The 18,395-nt window shown below is 44.2% G+C and overlaps 1 protein-coding gene across 2 annotated transcripts in view; it reads left to right on the top strand.

Annotated features, from left to right (window-relative positions):
* LOC307147159 (protocadherin-15-like) overlaps positions 1–18,395 on the top strand; it is a 214,432-nt gene that overhangs the window by 21,934 nt on the left and 174,103 nt on the right. Inside the window, exons 3-4 of one of the 2 annotated variants that reach the window (XM_079851679.1) lie at positions 17,578–17,592; positions 17,938–18,003. In XM_079851679.1, coding sequence (XP_079707805.1) covers positions 17,578–17,592; positions 17,938–18,003 — 81 coding nt within the window. The remainder of the gene's footprint in view (positions 1–17,577; positions 17,593–17,937; positions 18,004–18,395) is intronic. The other variant, XM_079851680.1, reaches the window with a different exon arrangement.

Here is an 18,395-nt window from a genome sequence, read left to right as displayed (position 1 = left end):
AAGGAAGACGAGGAGGGAATTGCAGTGATGACACACGTACAATAACTGGCTGGTTTTTGCTCATTATGTATCCCATAACTTTAATCCACAAGCCAAATTTACTTTAAATTACTTTTAAGTCTTTAAATGAGGACTGACCTCTTTTGAGTGGAGAAACTATCATCAACTCCAATGGGTCTGCAGTGTATTATGCATTATGAACAGCTCTGACCTGATACAATATAAACATGTTGACTCACACTGCGTGGCGTCCCTGAAGGGAAACATTATTGCAATTCTAATGACCACTGAAATGTTTAGCAATGAAGCATGTCTGAGCTGCGAATTCATACAGCCTGATGAAAAATTGATGAGATTATATTTCTTGGAATGAATCTCGGCCTTGTCCTTAGTTAGCATTCAGTGGACACCGTGCCTAGCTGACCTACTCTGGCAGAACCATGTCCCTGAATGGAGCGGGTGCATCTGAAACTTCGGGGGCGAAAGACAAACCGCCTGGGAAGCTGGACCGCCGAACTCTAATGGTCTTGGTTCAAGTGATTGTGTAATTGTATTCTCGCACACTGCAATATGGGAAGTGTCAGCTGTTCAGTTCAAGTCCGCAGGGGTAAGAATCCACCAGATAACATACAATATCAAATAGTATCAAAACTTAGTGGACCAAAAGGACAAGGTTTAGCTGGTTAGCTATGGCCAGTTAACAGCTACAACTACACATACTGTTCTAAAAAAGGTTTTTCTCAATGGACAATTATAAATAATATATCAGGCAAGCTACTGCCATCGAGATGAATGGGAATGCTTAGGGATAGCTCTCTCTAGACCTCCATGTAAAGGACAGGAACCACAGCGGAGACAGTTTGAGAGATAAAGTCAGTGACAAGTAGAGTCTCACAGTAAATGATCCTCTCTGTTGGTTTTGTCTTAAAGCTGCCATCAAACTGAATGAGTTTTGGCATCTATTGGAATGCAGCTCCATTTTACTTAAGCAACAAAAAACAGCAAAAGCTGTGGCCCTGTTTACACCTGGTATTAAGCAGCATTTTTGTCAGTCCGATCACAAGTGGTCAACGCTAAATACAGGTGTAAACGGGTTATAAAACGTTTTGACCTTGTCCACCTTCGACCACTTCCAGAGTCGAAAACACATTTGACCGGATTGCTTTCGTAGTGTGAACGCTCGTGTGGTCGAATGTGTTCGAACAGCCACAAAAGAGCAGGCGCCTGCTCTCTGCCTACTGACTTAATGCATAAACATTTTAGGAAGCGCTCTAGCCAGACGGGATTCAAAATTTGTTGGCTGAAGACCTAAGTCTGGTTTGAAGGCAAAAAACGTACCAAGCACAATGTTCTCTCATCATTCCTGATTTCTAACACGCACTCTCTGAGTTCGCCATGGTCTTGCGGCTATCAGAGCAGAAACAGAAGCTTTTTTTTTTCATTCATGCCCTGTTGCATTCTTTTTATGTGAGCTTATTTCATCCATTAGATCGAAAGATGTGAAAAAGCCCATACATTTACCCACCCATACACTCTCCCTTCGAAGAAATCAGGACCGAAGTGGTCGAAAGTGGACAAAAGAGACGGATTACGCAATGACGGATCGACCAAAATACCAGGTGTAAACAGGGTCTGTAAAATCTACCATATTTCCCAAAATATAAGGTATATATATTACCTTATACTGTGGGAAATATGGTAGATCTTACAGACCTTGTTTAGACCTTATTAAACCTGGAGGTCAAATGCAAATTAAGTCTTCAACCCAGACAGACTTAAATGAGTGGCTTTGTGATACACTATGGACAATTCCAGTTGTAGTTTGGCTTTTCCAATCATATATGTGAGGACAAAGAGTATGGACTTTGTGCACGGAGGAAATGTCATCTTGGAATAGAAAAATGCCCCCTGTTGCCATAAAGTTGGCAACCCATAATGTCACTGCTGCTTGCTTGCTTGGTGCTTCCAAAACCACCAAGGGATGAGTCCACCTTACCTTATAGTTACTTTCAATTTGAACTGGATCAAACTGTTTATATGGGGGTTCATTTAGTATTCAGCTATTAAAGAACTGACAGTTTAATGGAGTTTTACAAAGCTTTTTTTATGATTTCAGAAAACATGAATATAACTCACCCATTATTTATACTACTTTTGTGAATTTCTGTCAATGGCTATGGTAACTTAGCCTGGTAATACCAAACTCTGCTACTTCGCTTTGCTTCGTAGACAGAGTCTGTTTTGGCATAATAGAGAAGTGTTTTCTCTCTCGCGGGGGGCGCTTGTCTGAAGTTTAAAATCATTGGTTACCCGTAAGCCAATCACATAATGTTTGGTTATGGCGTGTGTTATGCGCATGCTCAGCCGCATCTAACTTCCACTGTAAACACATGTATGATGCGAAAACAAAACCATCGAGCGAAATACCGGAGTGAACATGGCTGTGCGCGACTTTTGCAGATTATGTGAAGTAAAAATCTTCGCATCCACGGTACAATCAGTGTCTACGTCATGGCTCTCAGCCCGCCCTCTGTTCGTTGATTGGCCCGGCTGTTTTCAGGCCGGAGGAAAACGGAAAGCTATTACGCTGTCTACGTTGTGTCTACGCTGACTACAGAAGCGAAATGAAATTGAGCGGAAGTAAGAAGTCTGACGTAGTCAGGCTAATGGTAACTATGAACTACTGTTGAATAGATCTATGTGAAAAAAAACATATTTTTAAAACTAATATTATTTTGTGTTAAATAAATGGGAAAAAATATATGTATTTTTGGGTTAACCATTTAGTCAATACTAGTCAAAATTTAGTCAAACAAATTCTAATTGTCTCCAACAATAACATATAGATTGTGTTCGGGAAAAAGATCAATATAGAGAGTTCCTCTGATTTCATATCAGTGTGCTACATCAATAAAACACTAGGAATTAGACATCTGCGTTCCAGTGGTATCCAATGTGACAGTACATGCTTAGTGTGCGTGAGAAGAGAATCTAGTTGCGTTTAGACAAGCTGGAGATGCATTGTGCAAATTTTCTACATCACAATCTGCATGAAATTAGCATCTATCTTACTGTCATGCCAAGTCATTATGGTTTCTGCAGAGACGAATGTTTTCTACAAGTAATGCATATTAAACTGTGACTATGCAAAAAACAAACTGTGTAGCATTGTATCAGTGAATATATGAGAATATGAAAGCATGTTTATTATATTTGATATTTGATATATATATATATATATATATATATATATATATGAGCACTTTAATTTCTCATGGGTTGTTTTTTATTAATTTTATTAATATAATCTTATTAATTTTATTAATTTATTATTTACTTACATGAAGGTCACATTAAAACTGGAATCTTTTTACCATAATTTCATCATCTTGCACCTTTTCAAGTGCCATTTATGGATCGATTTTACTATTGTGCCAATCCTGAAATATGAAAATCCATCATTAAAAAAAAATTTATTATTCATTACGTACACATACACTCACTGGCCACTTTAATAGGTACACCTTGCTAGTAACAGTTTGGACCCCCTTTTGCATTCAGAACTGCCTTAAACCTGTTAGATCAGAGCAGTCTCAGATGCATCATGGAAGATTTTATGCATGAAACTTTAATGCATAAAATCTTTATGTCTTTAATGTTTATTTACATTTTATACTACAGAAGAGGGAAATGGCAAATATGGTGTTAACTTAAGTTTAGATATTACAGTATTTTTGGTTTTCGATTACAGTTTTTTACTAATAAGGGCAAAAAGTAAAATAAAATAATTATAAAAAATAAAAAAAGTATTTAAATGAAAATATGACTCTGTCAACAGGTATTCAGACAATCTTTAATGAACAATTTAGAGGCTGATATTCTTTGTATCACATTAAAACAGCATACTGATACATTATGATAAACCTCAGTAAGAAACCAAACATTTTTGTAACATCTACGTTCTTCAGAGATCTGTTTCTGGTGTATCAAAAAAGTCAATGTTTATGATTATATTCTTTATTCATATTATTTCTATCCATATTATTGTCGTTTATTGTCCATTTATGATGTATTACTTATCAATTGTATCTTTAAATTATTATTATTATTATTATTACTAACCTTTATTTAACCAGATAAGTCACTTAAGACATTGTTTTTTTTTAAATGCAGAGATTGAAATATATGTCTCTAATTTTAATTACTTTCGTAGCACATTCCAATCATTTGGAGCAGCAAAACCAAAAGCGGAACGACCATAAACAGGGATAATTAAAAGAATATGATTAGATGATCTGGTTGAATATGTACTAATATGAGGTTGCAGCAACTCTCGTAGATATTTGGGTAACAAACCTAATAGGACTTTATAAATACAAATATACCAGTGTATTTCCCGTCTAATATGTAATGACGTCCAATTTAAAAGGGAATACAGTTCACGTAATGCGTTCTATAAGGTGCATTAGTAATCGGTCTAAAAGCTGCATGATATAACAAATCTAATCGTTCTAGAACACCTTTACGTGCATTCCTATACACATCACCATAGTCAAACAACGGTACATGTATCCATGTATTCATACCTCATAAATTAACCTTCATCATATAAAGTATTTAAGTATTCACTCATTTATGTTTATCTTTTACTCTATTCCATTTTATTCAATGTAGTGTTATTCAAGAATTAGCTTGTTGTATTTACATGTTCCTATATGTTAAGAGATACTTTGGTACTTGTGTTTTGTCAGATATTGGACACTTTCCAACTACTGCCTGAGCGATAATGTTTTTCAGAATTAGTAATTTACGGTACTAGGTGTGCTTGATGTACTAGGTCTCTTTTCCGTAAGATATGGTATTTGAAAAGTGCTAGCTTTGCTGTCTTTGTTCTAAACCACACTTCGTATATCTATGTTCGTTTATATTTGCTACAGTCACAATGAACTGTCACGACGACCTGCGGTAAATATCGCACTGTGACACAATGGATCATTCGTTTGACCTTTTCTTATCAGACCAAAACACACTGTTCATTGCTCTTGTTTCTCTACTCTACTCTTCTAGCTCACTGCTACAAGGGCCCTTCTTTTGTGTTCTCTTCTGGCAAAGATGATTATACTCAGAATATCAGATTATAGAATTTAGATTCTTAATTGTTAGACTTAAGTTTTCTTTCTTTTTACTTCAACATTGTACTCAGTTATTAAAAGTTGATTATCATCATTTAAAATTGTTCTTTATTGATTATTTCATTTATTTTACAAAATAAAATAATATTTCATCCAACTTCTTCATGTGCCTGTATCTCACTGCATCCTTCCTGTCCTCATCCTTTCCTTCCTGTTTGCTGGCTTGTTGCTGACTATTGATTTTTTTTATTTTTTTTTCTGTGATTACTCCCACTGGCTCCACTCCAAGTTTTCAGAGGTGTGTTATCTAAGGCATTTGTAAGACCGACTCTCATCGTCTTGTTTTTACACCTTTGATTTTGCAGTGAAACCTGGTGCCATACATTTAAAGAATGCCTCACCCAAAATTAGAATTCTGACATTTACTCACCCTCACAATCAATCAAACAAATATATATATATATTTTTTTTTTTTTTTGAGTGGATCAATGTTTACACTGCTCTTTTCCATACAGTGAAGTGTGACCATGGGCTATAAAGCTCCATAAATGGCAAAGAGGTTATCTAATAATGACTTAAAATGTTCCTCACGCAAAGCTGAGACGTAGAATTGGAATGATTTCAGAAAAGTTAATTTTAGTTACAATTTTGGTAATTTTGTTGTGCGTTTTAGTCATTTTTAATAGTTTTTAAAAATATTTTTTAGAAGTTAATGTAGTACATCAAGTTAAACTAAATGAAAATGATTTAGTTTGAATTGAATTGTTGGCAACTAGCTAAAATAAAATAATGTTAATTTTTTTTATATTTATTTTTTTATGTTTTATTTGCATTTCAAATACTGAAAATGTTTATTTTTTATTTTTTTATGTTTGTAGTTTCAGTTAACTATTATAACGTCTCGGGTTACGTATGTAACCCTCGTTCCATGAGTAGGGAACGAGACGCTGCATCGATACTCGATACTTTGGGGAATGCCTTCGGCATGAAGCGTCTGAACACTCTCCTTCTGCCTCAGCAGGTGTGAGGAGCTGGCGGCGGCCTCATGGGACTGCCCCCTGGCAGCAGACCCACGAGACCTGGAACGACGGCGGGGGATGAGCTCTTTAAATGCGGCTGACTGTCGTTTCGCCTCCTGAAACCTATCGACGACATTGTTGACACCGTCGCCGAAAAGGCCAGAAGGCGAAACTGGGGCATCGAGGAGACAAGCCCTGTCCTTGTCCCCGATGCCCGACAAGTTCAGCCACAAGTGTCTCTCCGTAGCTACCAGTGCTGCCATGGAGCGGCCGATGGCACGGGCCGTCTCCTTGGTAGCACAGAGAGACAAGTCAGCCACTCGACGCATCTCGCGGACGTCGTCGAAGGCGACCTCCCCGCTGTCGTCCACCTCTTTGAGGAGGTCGGCCTGGTATGCCTGCAACAGCCCCATTGTATGCAGACAACTACCAGCCCGACCTGCCGCCATATATGCCTTCCCAACCAAGGCCGATGTTGTACGGCAGGGCTTGGTGGGAAGCAACGTCGGGGGAGAGGTGCGACGCAAACGTCTCTTCAACCCCGGGCATCATCCCATAGCCCTCCTCCCTGGCACCCATTATATTTGAATATAGATGGACATTGGGGCCAGATATTCTCGAGGAGAAGGGCTTATTCCACGATCTCGACACCTCGGTGTGGAGATCGGGAAAAAATGGCAGACTCCGGCGTAGAGGTTGTGACCGAGATTGCAGGAAGTGCTCATCGAGTTTGCTTTTTTTAGTCGCTTCCTGCATCTCAGGTGGCCAGTCGATCTTTAATTTTTTTACCGCTCTGGTCACAACCTCTAGCAGCTCCTCAAAGGCAGGGGAATGGGGTGGCGAATTTTCACATTCCCCTGCCTCGATGCCCAAAATATCTAGCTCCTCGGAACCAGATAATTCGAGCATCGGTTCCACTGCTGGGGCGGAAGAAGCCGCAGCGCGGGCTTCCGCACCCTGAGCGGAACTACGGGAACTAGCTTCAGAATGCTGAGAAAGGGCCGAAGCCGTCTCAGCATCATCCACTAGATCCCTCTGCGATCCCCATGAATGCAGACGCCTCGCTGCCTCGACAGACGCGGGACCTGATCCACGGGGATCGCGAGGCTGGCCGGCCTCATTAAACATGGCTCGCCGGGAGCGGAGCGTTCTCAGGGGCATGCTTTCACAGTTAGCACAGACAGCACCCTCGAGCGCTGCCTGTGCATGCTCCACTCCCAGACAAACCACGCAAAGCGAGTGTGTGTCACCCTCAGCTAAATAACGTGGACAAGGGGACGCACACTGCCTGAATTGTTTTTCCGCCATAATAAAACTCTTTCCACGGGACAAACAACACCAAATAAGACAAACAGTTGTAACATAGATTGCTTGCTGAAGACCAGAAGCTAACATTTCCTGGTTCCTGTGACCGTTTTATAGCTTCCGGATCACCGTCACATGCGACGTCACGGGTGACGTAATGACGTTGCACCAATCCAGATTGGAATAGTTGTATAGTAGACTTCAGACGCTTCATGCCGAAGGCATTCCCCAAAGTATCGAGTATCGATGCAGCTGGAGTTCCCTTTACGAAAGGGAACCCTGGTATATGGACAACACTTATTGTTATATGGAAAAGAGCTGCCAGAACATCCTGACAATCTCTTTTTTTTGTGGTCGGCCAAAAAAAAAAGACCATCATGTTGTTCCAAAGCCATATTTAGTTGAGTAAATTATGACAAAATTGTAATTTTTGGGTGAACTATCCCTTTAACAGTGCCATATTTGTTTACTAACTTCAACCTACACTACAAATCCGGATAGATTTGAGAATGGAGTTTTTGTTTCAAAAAGCTCTCCATCCATACTAGCGTTTTCAAGCATTTTCCAAAACTTTCCAGCCCACACTGAAACGTTGGAAGATGCTTAAATTATCTTACTGCACATGCATAAAACATAATAAAAGCTCACTGAGATGATGAGAGACCAGACATAATAAAGTTCTCACTCTGTTCTTATGGCAAGATCACTTTATTAGCAAAATCTCTCACCTGGTGCGTTCAGGTCGCACTGAATAGCCACTCATTATATTGTCTGAAACGCAATTGGCCTCATTATATGCCATAGGGCATAAATTACGTGTACATTTTCTATCATTTTTGGAGGAATGTAATTTAAAGACTGTACAAAGTAACATATGTTTAGCAGTCTGAGACAGTGAATGGCACATATCAATATATGATGATTACTGTTCTGAAATAAGACATCCGTTATGATGTATGCGGTCGACAAATGTGACCTCCTGGGGACACAGCCTTCGAAATGAGACAATCGCATTGATCTGTACAATATGTGTCACATGACTAAACATGCATCATTATTTTCAACTACCTCTGTTAACAGTCCACATTACGAAGCAATTTTATCCACTTGTCTTCAAAAAGCTTAGTTCTCTTACGAGAGGTCTCTCGTACTGCGTAAGAGTATCTTACGCTAGGGGAAAATCCTTTTTCCACGAGATATTGAAGCCAAAAATTATCCTTAATTCTGCAATAATGTAAAGCGCGTTGCGGCAGCATACAGACATAGGCAAGACGGCTCGCGCGCCTATTGGCTGGTCTGCTGGCAACTGCGTGAGCCTATCGAGCGAGGCCTAGCGTGACGTCAGACCCAATGGGCGAGCTTCGCGCCCTCTGCGTCACGTCCCGCCGAAACAGGCGTGGCTTAGGCCTATAAATACAGCTCGCAGGCGACACATATCTGATTTTTTCATCCTTCAGCGAAGCATTCACATCGCTGGATCCAGAGAGAAGCCGCGCCGTCTGAACAAGCCTTTCAGCGGGACGAGTCGTGAAGTCGCTGGCCGCGCCGCCTTCATCGCCTTCCTGCTGCGCTATCTGGCGCCTATATCCTTTTATTCTCTGTGCTGTGTGTGTGTTCGCTGCTGCGACACACACTCTCTAAAAGAGCTTCTGTCTTTTTCAAGATGCCTTCCTGCGGCTCGTGCAGAGCCACACTCAGCGATGGGGACCGCCACGTGATCTGCGTTTCCTGCCTGGGTGAGGAACATGCAGCTCTCGCGCTCACTGAGGGCGGCTGCCCTCATTGCGAGCCTATGCCCATGGCGACTCTGAGGACTCCCCTGGCATTTTTCACCGAGGCTGCACCCCCGCCCGCCGTGGTACCGGTACCGCGCCGTAAAAAGCGCCGTGCTCAGCGGGTCCCGGAACCTTCTCCCAGCCGCCAAAGCTCGCCGGTTCGCCCGCCTGCTTCACCGGCTTCGTCAGCTTCTCTTCCTGGCGGACAGCGGCCATGGTCTGCCGCCGCTTCTGTCGACGACGCTGACGAGGAAGCCCTGCTGAGAGAAGAGGATTCCTGCTCTATTCTGGCATCAGGCAGTGAAGGTTGGGTGAGCTCTGAGGACCTCGGCCCCCTGCCCGCGCATAGTCAGGTAAAATAGCGGGCATTGAGACGGAGCTCATACGAGTGGTCTACGCCTGAGCAGCCTGCTCACAACCGGCTGGATGGCTATTTTCTGCCCGGGGAACGCGCTTCGTCTGCGTCCAAGCCAGCGCCCTTTCTTCCTGAGTTACATGAAGAAGTTGCTAAGTCTTGGAACGCCCCTTATTCGGCCAGAACACTTCTTCTGTTTCTCTGGCATTCTCCGCTGTTGACGGTGCCAAGAACAGAGGATACCATTCCCTGCGGCCCACTTATAGCTACCCACTTATGCCCGCCCTCCGCTGGACGGCGCGCTAAGATGGCGTTACCCTCGAAAGCTTGCCGCACGACGTCAACCCTGCTCCGCCGCGCTTTCTCCGCCGCCGGGCAGGCCGCGTCAGCGCTACACACCATGGCCACATTGCAGATTTTCCAGGCCGATCTCCTCCGAAAACTGGACGAGAAAGGACCAGATGCAATCTGCGTGCCGGACTTAAGAAGTGCTACGGAGCTCGCTCTCCGCGCTACTAAGTCCGCTGCACAGGCCATAGGACGGAGCATGGCCTCTCTCACCGTGACTGAGAGACATCTGTGGCTGACGCTCTCTGAGATGTCCGAGTCTGAGCGCACCGCGTTCCTCGACGCTCCGCTTTCTCCCGCTGGCCTCTTTGGATCTTCCGTCAAGGACTTTGCGGAAAGATTCGCTGAGGTACAGAAAGCGTCTCAGGCCATGAAGCACTTCCTACCAAAGCGCTCCAGTTCTGCAGCAGGCCGTGCGAAACCGTCTGCTCAGAGCTCACAGCCTCAGCCTCCGCCCACCACCGCCGCTTCACTGCGCCGACAGGCCCGAAGCGCGAAACCGCGCTCTTGCTCATCCAGCCGCCGCCCCGCCCCGCGTGGTCCGTGGCCTAGGATTGTGGTGAAGCCCGAGGCCCCGAAGTCGTCCTAGCACGCCTAGGGAAACGACGGTGTTCAAGTCCCGCTGCGGCCGGACTTCCACCAAAGCTCATCGCTCGTCCAGTTCCAAGAAATGTGACTGGTCCAGTGTATTTAGCAGCCAACAAGCCAGTTCCACTGCCCGCTTGCCTGCACACAAATGCCGTTTTCACGGCTACCCAGATAAATCTCAAAAAGAGCGTATTTTCTGGTGTCCCGGCCACGGCCGATGGTGTTATGTGTGTAAACAAAATGCCCACTGCCCAGTGCCCATTCCTACACACAAGCACAGCCCTTCACACAGGGCTCACGCACATAAAATCGACTCAGATCGATTGCGCATTAAACGTAGTAAACGTGCCCACTACCCAGTGCCCACAAACACTACGTCCCGCATGTCTCAGGTTTTCCGTGAAAATGAAACCAGCATGCATTCGCTCTGCTCAGGCGAGCAATGCTCTCAGTGTTGTAAATGTGCCCGCTATCTGTCTCTGCAGATGCATGGGCAGAGCTACCAGGGGTTTCGAAATGGGTGCTAGACATTCTAAAAAGTTATTCGCTATTCGCTGCAGTTTCGCCGACGTCCTCGCCGCTATACGGCGCGCGTCGAAACCACGGTGGAAACAGAAGTAGCACATCTACTTCGAGCCGAAATTCTGAAACTGTTGAGCAAAGGGGCCATAGAGCCTTTATCTCAAGCTCAGAGCGAAGGGGGGTTATACAGCAGACACTTCCTGGTGCCGAAAAAAGACGGGGGTCTCAGACCCATACTAGATCTAAGGCAACTGAACAAAGTGCTTGCGAAGCGACAGTTCAGGATGCTCACGACCAGAAAAATCCTCGCGCAGATTCGCCGAGGAGATTGGTTTGTGTCAATAGACCTGAAAGACGCGTATTTTCAAATACAGATAGCATCACATCACAGGCGATTTTTGAGATTCGCCTTCGAGGGCCAGGCATATCAGTACACAGTCCTGCCATTCGGCTTGTCCCTAGCACCCCGTACATTCACGAAGTGCATGGACGCAGCGCTCGCACCCCTCAGACTTCAGGGCATGTGAGTGTTGAACTATTTGGACGATTGGCTGATTCTAGCGCAATCTCACTCGGAGCTCGTAGAGCACAGGACCATTTTACTCGATCACCTCGAGAATCTCGGTCTCAGAGTGAACTGGGAGAAGAGTTCTCTGTCCCCCAGGTAGATAATATCTTTTCTGGGCACAGAACTGGACTCGCTCTCCATGATAGCACGTCTATCACCGCAGCGCACGCTGGACATTCAGCGCGCAGCGAACTCTTTCCGCTGCGGCGCTTCTGTCCCGCTCAAGAAATTTCAGAGGATGCTAGGTCTCATGGCCTCAGCATCATCAGTACTTCAGCTGGGCTTGCTCCGCATGCGCCCACTGCAGTTCTGGCTGAAAGCACGAGTACCACGCCGAGCGTGGGTCTCTGGTCGGCTTCGTCTCAAGGTCAATCAGAAATGCATTGCAGCTCTGAAACCTTGGAATGCAAACGACTGGTACCAATCAGGTGTAAGCCTGGGGACTTCCTCGAGATTGAGAGTGGTGTCCACGGACGCGTCCCCCTCGGGATGGGGAGCGCTGCTCAAGGGCAGACCGTTCTTCGGCCAATGGTCAGAACGGGAGAAGCTTCTGCACATAAACTGCCTTAAAATGCTGGCAGTAGACAATGCGCTGACGCGCTTTTGTCCCCAAATAAAGGGACACCACGTCTTGGTCCGCTCGGACAACATGTCTGTGGTGTCCTACATAAATCGCCAGGGCGGCCTCAGGTCCTGGAACCTGTACAGGCTAGCAAAACGCCTCCTGGTGTGGGCTCAGTGCAACCTGCTCTCGCTGAGAGCAGCACACGTGCCAGGGCTCCAAAACATAGGACCAGACAGACTGTCCAGGAACCATGTTCCGGCAGGCGAGTGGTCTCTACACCCACAGACAGTCCAACTGCTGTGGAAGAAATTCGGCAGAGCGGAAGTAGACCTGTTCGCGTCTCAAGAAAACGCTCACTGTCTGGAATTTTTCTCCAAAAGCAGGGACGCGCTGGCTCATGTATGGCCCCGCCGCCCGCTCTATGCTTTTCCCCCCGTCTCTCTCCTGCCTCAGGTGATAGAGCGGATCAGGGAAGAAGGATGCTCAGTGCTACTCGTAGCGCCGTTCTGGAAAAACCAACCTTGGTTCCCAGTTGTGATGCAGGTAGCGAGCACTGCCCCATGGCCAGTGCCAGTGAGGAGAGACCTCCTCTCTCAGGCCAAAGGCTCAATTTGGCATCCTCACCCAGAGCTGTGGTCCCTTCATGTTTGGGCCATCAACGGGTACCCGCTGACCTCCCTAAAGGGGTGTTAAACACGATCACGCAGGCCAGAGCTCCGTCTACGTGACGTCTCCTCGAAATGGTCGGTGTTTTCTGGCTGGTGCACAGCTCGTGGTGTGTCACCCCCAGACTGTGGGGTGATGGAGGTTCTTTCCTTCCTACAGGAGCTGTTGGATAAGGGCAGGACCCCTTCCATGCTCAAAGTTTATGTGGCGGCTATAGCAGCATTCTCAGCAACAACGCTTGGTCAGTCAATAGGAAGGAACAATTTAGTCATCCGCTTCCTTAGAGGAGCTAAGAGGCTGAATCCTCCCAGACCTCCCTCAGTCCCTGTTTGGGACCTTTCTACGGTGCTGGAAACCATGAAGGGTCACCCTTTTGAGCCTTTGCAGTCGATTGATCTTAAACACCTGTCTTTCAAGACGGTGTTTCTTCTGGCTCTCGCTTCTGTGAAGCGCATAGGGGACTTACACGCGCTCTCAATGAGCGCGACGTGCATGGAGTTTGGGCCTAATGACTCAAGAGTTATACTCAAACCTAAGCACGGTTATGTTCCGAAATCCCTCAATACACCGTTTAGGGCACAGGTCATTTCCCTGTCAGCCCTACCGGTCTCTGACGAGGAAGGAGACGAGAGCTTCCTTTGCCCAGTCAGGGCATTAAGAGCTTATGTGTCTCGCTCTTCTGTCTTCAGACAGACAGAGCAGCTCTTTGTTTCATTCAGCGGGCGTTCTAAGGGACTAGCCGCGTCGAAACAGAGCCTATCCAGATGGATAGTTGACGCTATCGCGCTGGCGTACAGTTCCAGGGGCATGCTATGCCCGTTGGGTGTCAGAGCGCACTCCACGAGAGGGATGGCTTCATCGTGGGCCTGGTCAAGTGGGATTGCCTTGCAAGATATTTGTATGGCGGCAGGCTGGGCCTCCCCGTCTACATTTATAAGGTTTTACAACCTAGAGGTTCCCGCCCTGCAGGCCAGGCTGCTGTCGGTCTAAATGACCAGTGTTGTCTGTACTGATGCTATCGGTCCAGAATACTGTGTCTGCTGAGCATAGCTCACTAATCGACAGAGAGAAAAAAAAAAAAAAAAAATGCTTGGCCAAATTGTATAAGTCCCGCATTTTAACATCAGTTCAGGCAGTAACCCGCCCTGTCTGTATGTTGTACTCTGCGTCCATGTGGCGCTGTTATATGTGGAAGAGCGTGGCCCAATCCCCCCCCCCCCCTCTTCCTGGATTCCCTGTGAGTCCCCTGGGTGATTGTGCACTATATGAGCCCCGGGCTTTGCTCTTGGGCCTGTGGTGTCAGATCCCAGCACGCACGGCGTCTTACAGTAGGTCCCCTAGCGTAAGATACTCTTACACAGTACGAGAGACCTCTCGTAAGAGAACGTACTCGGTTACTCACGTAACCTCAGTTCTCTCTAGTAGAGGGAACGAGTACTGCGTATCTTGCCGTGCATGCACACGCTCTGGTTGCTTTGACTATGAAAAAAACAGATATGTGTCGCCTGCGAGCTGTATTTATAGACCTAAGCCACGCCTGTTTCGGCGGGACGTGACGCAGAGGGCGCGAAGCGTGCCCATTGGGTCTGACGTCACGCTAGGTCTCGCTCGATAGGCTCACACAGTTGCCTGCAGACCAGCCAATAGGCTCGCGAGCCGTCTTGCCTATGTCTGTATGCTGCCGCAACGCGCTTTACATTATTGCAAAATTAAGGATAATTTTTGGCTTCAATATCTCGTGGAAAAAGGATTTTCCCCTAGCGTAAGATACTCTTACGCAGTACTCGTTCCACTACTAGAGAGAACCGAGGTTACGTAAGTAACCGAGTACGTTTTTCAGAGGACAAAGACGCCATCTCAGTGTGGACCCAAGGTCAAAACATAAAGAAAAAGATGCGTTTTCAAATGCATCCGGATTAGCGAAGACTTGGCCTCAGAGACTTCAGAAACTCTATACTGTGGTTCTCACCTCAGCTGAAGCTGAGATAAATGTAGGTCACGTCTTGAGCTAAAAGAAAGAAAATTAAAGCTTATTGGTCTAGGGTGCTACTTAGAACCCAATTTGTCCCAAGTTCATCAATGATAACTATGCTTCTGCCTGAGTCATGCTTTTCCTTTGCTCAGTATAGAGGGGCCCCACAGCCATGAATCTTTAATGGGAACACAAGATAGTCTGTCTTTCCTTTGAAACCCTGCTCGCCATCATAGGCCTAGTTGCTAAGAGAGCCCAGCTTGCCTCGGTTTAATGTGTCAGCACTTCTGATGTTAGGTAACGCCACACAAATGCTATCAATCTCTAATTCATGAGCGGCAGGCCAGAGACAGGACTTGAAGACACAAGCACAGATGCAAACGGTCGTCGTCACAACACAGCAAACCAATCCCAGGAACTTTTACTGTAGACTTGACCTTCACTTGCTCTTAAGACTATTAACCTTTGCGTAACGGGACAGTTAATTTCCTACTTGTCCTCTTTTGTGAATGAAGCGCGGTTTAGCACCCCTGAAGAAAACCCATTTTGTTCATAATCACTGATCTGTGTTGCAGAATTCATGGTGTCGATTTTGTATGATTTATAGTCTACTGTCTTCTTCTCATAACTTGCCATTAATTTTCGGATAAGGGTACGTAAGGAGGAGAGACCGGTGGAGAAAAGCCAGCGAGTTGAGACTGGATTCCTCCCGCTAGCAACAGCGAGCAACAGCAGTCGTAGATCTGGTCTTGCCTACCGTGAAGGAGCATGTTAATCAAATCAGTCACTCAAGGACTGCAGCGTAGCACTGTCTCATTGCTTGCCACTGTAAATCAAGAGAGCGGGATAGTCAGTTTCTGCACTGCTGAGGCGAAATAAAGCATGTTGGAGCAAAATGCAGTTGAAGCTTAAAGTAGAATTAGTTGGATGGTACAAGGTTAGAAGTTAGAAATTGAGGATTTAAGAGATACTTGGATGATTAGAAGTTGTGAATTTAGGAGATACCTTGTTAAACATCTTGTTGCTTTTCCTGTTAAAAAGCAGTCCGTTCTTTCTTTTTTTATTTGTTGTTATTGATTTTTTTGCCGTTTCTTTTGACTGCAAAATTCAAATTGGACTGTACTAAATTTGAAGGTTTCCATTGTCTCTCTTGCAATGGCTTTGAAAAATGCAATCGCTATACTGTCAGGAACAATTATATGTATGTCAATCATCTCTTTGTTGTTCTTAATACATGTAGCACTGATGTAGAAATTGCATCGGACTCAAACTGTTTGCAGCCCATTTTGCTGTCAAGCTGTACAGCGATTTGGACATGTTTAGGATCATCATCCTTGTTGGTCATGGAAAGAAATTACGTTAACCATTTGGGGGTTGGAGTGTGAAGAACAACTAGACTAGGTAACTAGAGAGAGTGTCAGCTCCATTTTGGATCCAGCTTCTTATGAAGACTTCAGATGCCCCAAAACCTGTGAAGAGCTCAATGTTTCTGCCATAAGTTAATACATTGTTTAAATTAATATATTATTAGCTAACTGTATGATTTGTATATACACATTTCTGAAATACATAACTTGGACACAGTCACCTCTGATAACAGATCACTCTAAATTGTGCACATGCATTTTCTGTAAAGCTGCTTTGAAACAAAATGCTTTGTGAAAAGCGATTCAAAAATCATTCTTATCAACTCTATATTTTCATCAAGTTAATGGTTACAGTTAGATGGAGGCATGCACTGTGTGATTAAGGGCTTTATTAGTATGAAAGTATTGGTGTTCTAGGAAAACTTGAAGATATTGATCTGGGTACAATTTGCCCTAATTGGCCAACTCATGATCCAGGTCATTTGTGACAATGTTTTGCCAATTAGGCCATGTTCCTGGATCAACATTTTTGTTGGTATTGAATTAAATGTGCTTACCACCAACTGGGTTTTAAGTTTGTAATTAGTTTTGTGTAAGGTAAAGGGCTGGGATTTAGGCTAGACTAACATTCATTTAATTTCCCTCTGATTTTAGCTATCCAGGCTCACTGGAAATGTGCCTGTAGCAACATTTCTAGAAAAGGGAAATGTTTTGTGAAATTTCTGGTTATGTTTGTGACATTTTCAAAGTAAAATGTCCAGGGAGTGGCACTACAAGCATGTTCAGTATTTTCAAAACATATTATTAACTTGACGGATCTGGCAATATTTTATTAATTTGGTTGGTGTACATATTGTAGTAGTTTGGAAATTAAATGTTAAATGTTAAGTGCTAAAAGATTAATGCTCTATTGAATTTGAAAATAATTCTTTATGAATTGATAATCTGCCCCTTTAATCATAGTTTGTGTTAAAATGAATAAAAGTTGTTGGTGTTTTACTGCAGTTTATTTCAGCTAGAAACTGCAGTGAATTATATGTATTGGTATGTTTTTGCCAAAAAAAGAGAGAAAAAAAAAAGAAAGAAAAAAAGGGAAAGTTTGTGGTCCACTTACTATATTTTTTTCTAAAGAAAAAAAAAACAAAACATCATGATCACCTTGAGGTCCATTAGAAAATAAATGTACTCAAATGAACACCACTTGCACTGCTTGTCTTCTAATATTCTCCATGTATATGTCTCTACTCTTCGGTTATTTTCTCTGTCTTATCTCATGAGCATTGGATGAAAATTTGATTTTGTGCTTCTTTCTCTTTTTTTCTTATGTCTTTCCCCACCTTTCTGTCACTTCATCCTTCTCCTGCTCTCTGCCGATGACACTATCTGTAACTCCAGACTGGCAGTATGAGGGTAAGACAATGTATCTTATCTTTCTGTTACTCTTTTGTTCTCTCATCGGGCATGAGAGCACACCTCTATTAACCCTTCGCAACCCCAGTGGTAACAGCTCTCTCTATACACATAAAGAAATCATTTTGTAAATCTATCTTTGACTTGTGGTCCCGCGGTCGCAGTGGTGGATAGGTTACAGTACTCGTAGATCTTTTTTTTATGTGTGGGTTGTGTGACTTAATGTGAGCTGAAATTGAAATGTCTTGTTTAGTATGAGTTACATCGAGGTCTAGACTAGATGAAATTCTGATGTCTCTTTTTTCCATTCCTTATTTCCATTTACTCTGTGTCCTTGCTTTTCAGAGTGCAAGCTCTCCAGAACAGGCCCACCTGCCACCATTGTAGCCATAGATGAGGAGAGCCCTAATGGTAAGTCTGTATTGTTGGTTTCTTTTTTTTAGCAGCATTTCATGAAACTAAAATGAAGGTCAGTGAGTTTGAAGGTGTGTGGTCAGAATTCTTAACAGCACTTAAATTTAGTCATGCAATTCAAGTCTGCCAATTTTTGGTTTGGGTCAGATCATCTGTGATGGACAATTCACTAAAAAAGAACTGTGCCCACTCAATGTGGCATGCTGTTGTTGTTTTGTTGCTGATTCACCAAAGGAATTATGCCAGTATGGTAATAACATAAACATGTTCATAAAAATGGGCTGAATGCAATTTGAACGGTGCAATTCCCGATCGTGCAGGTCTGTTCTGAATGCTGGGTTGTGGAGGATTCTGGTTCGCAAGCTCTTTTTTCGATTTGAATTTGATTT

The sequence above is a fragment of the Squalius cephalus genome (assembly GCF_949319135.1).
Source record: "Squalius cephalus genome assembly, chromosome: 19".
Taxonomy (NCBI): Eukaryota; Metazoa; Chordata; class Actinopteri; order Cypriniformes; family Leuciscidae; genus Squalius; species Squalius cephalus.
The sequence above is the reverse complement of the archived record's forward strand: the minus strand, read 5'-3'. Positions and strand labels throughout refer to the sequence as shown.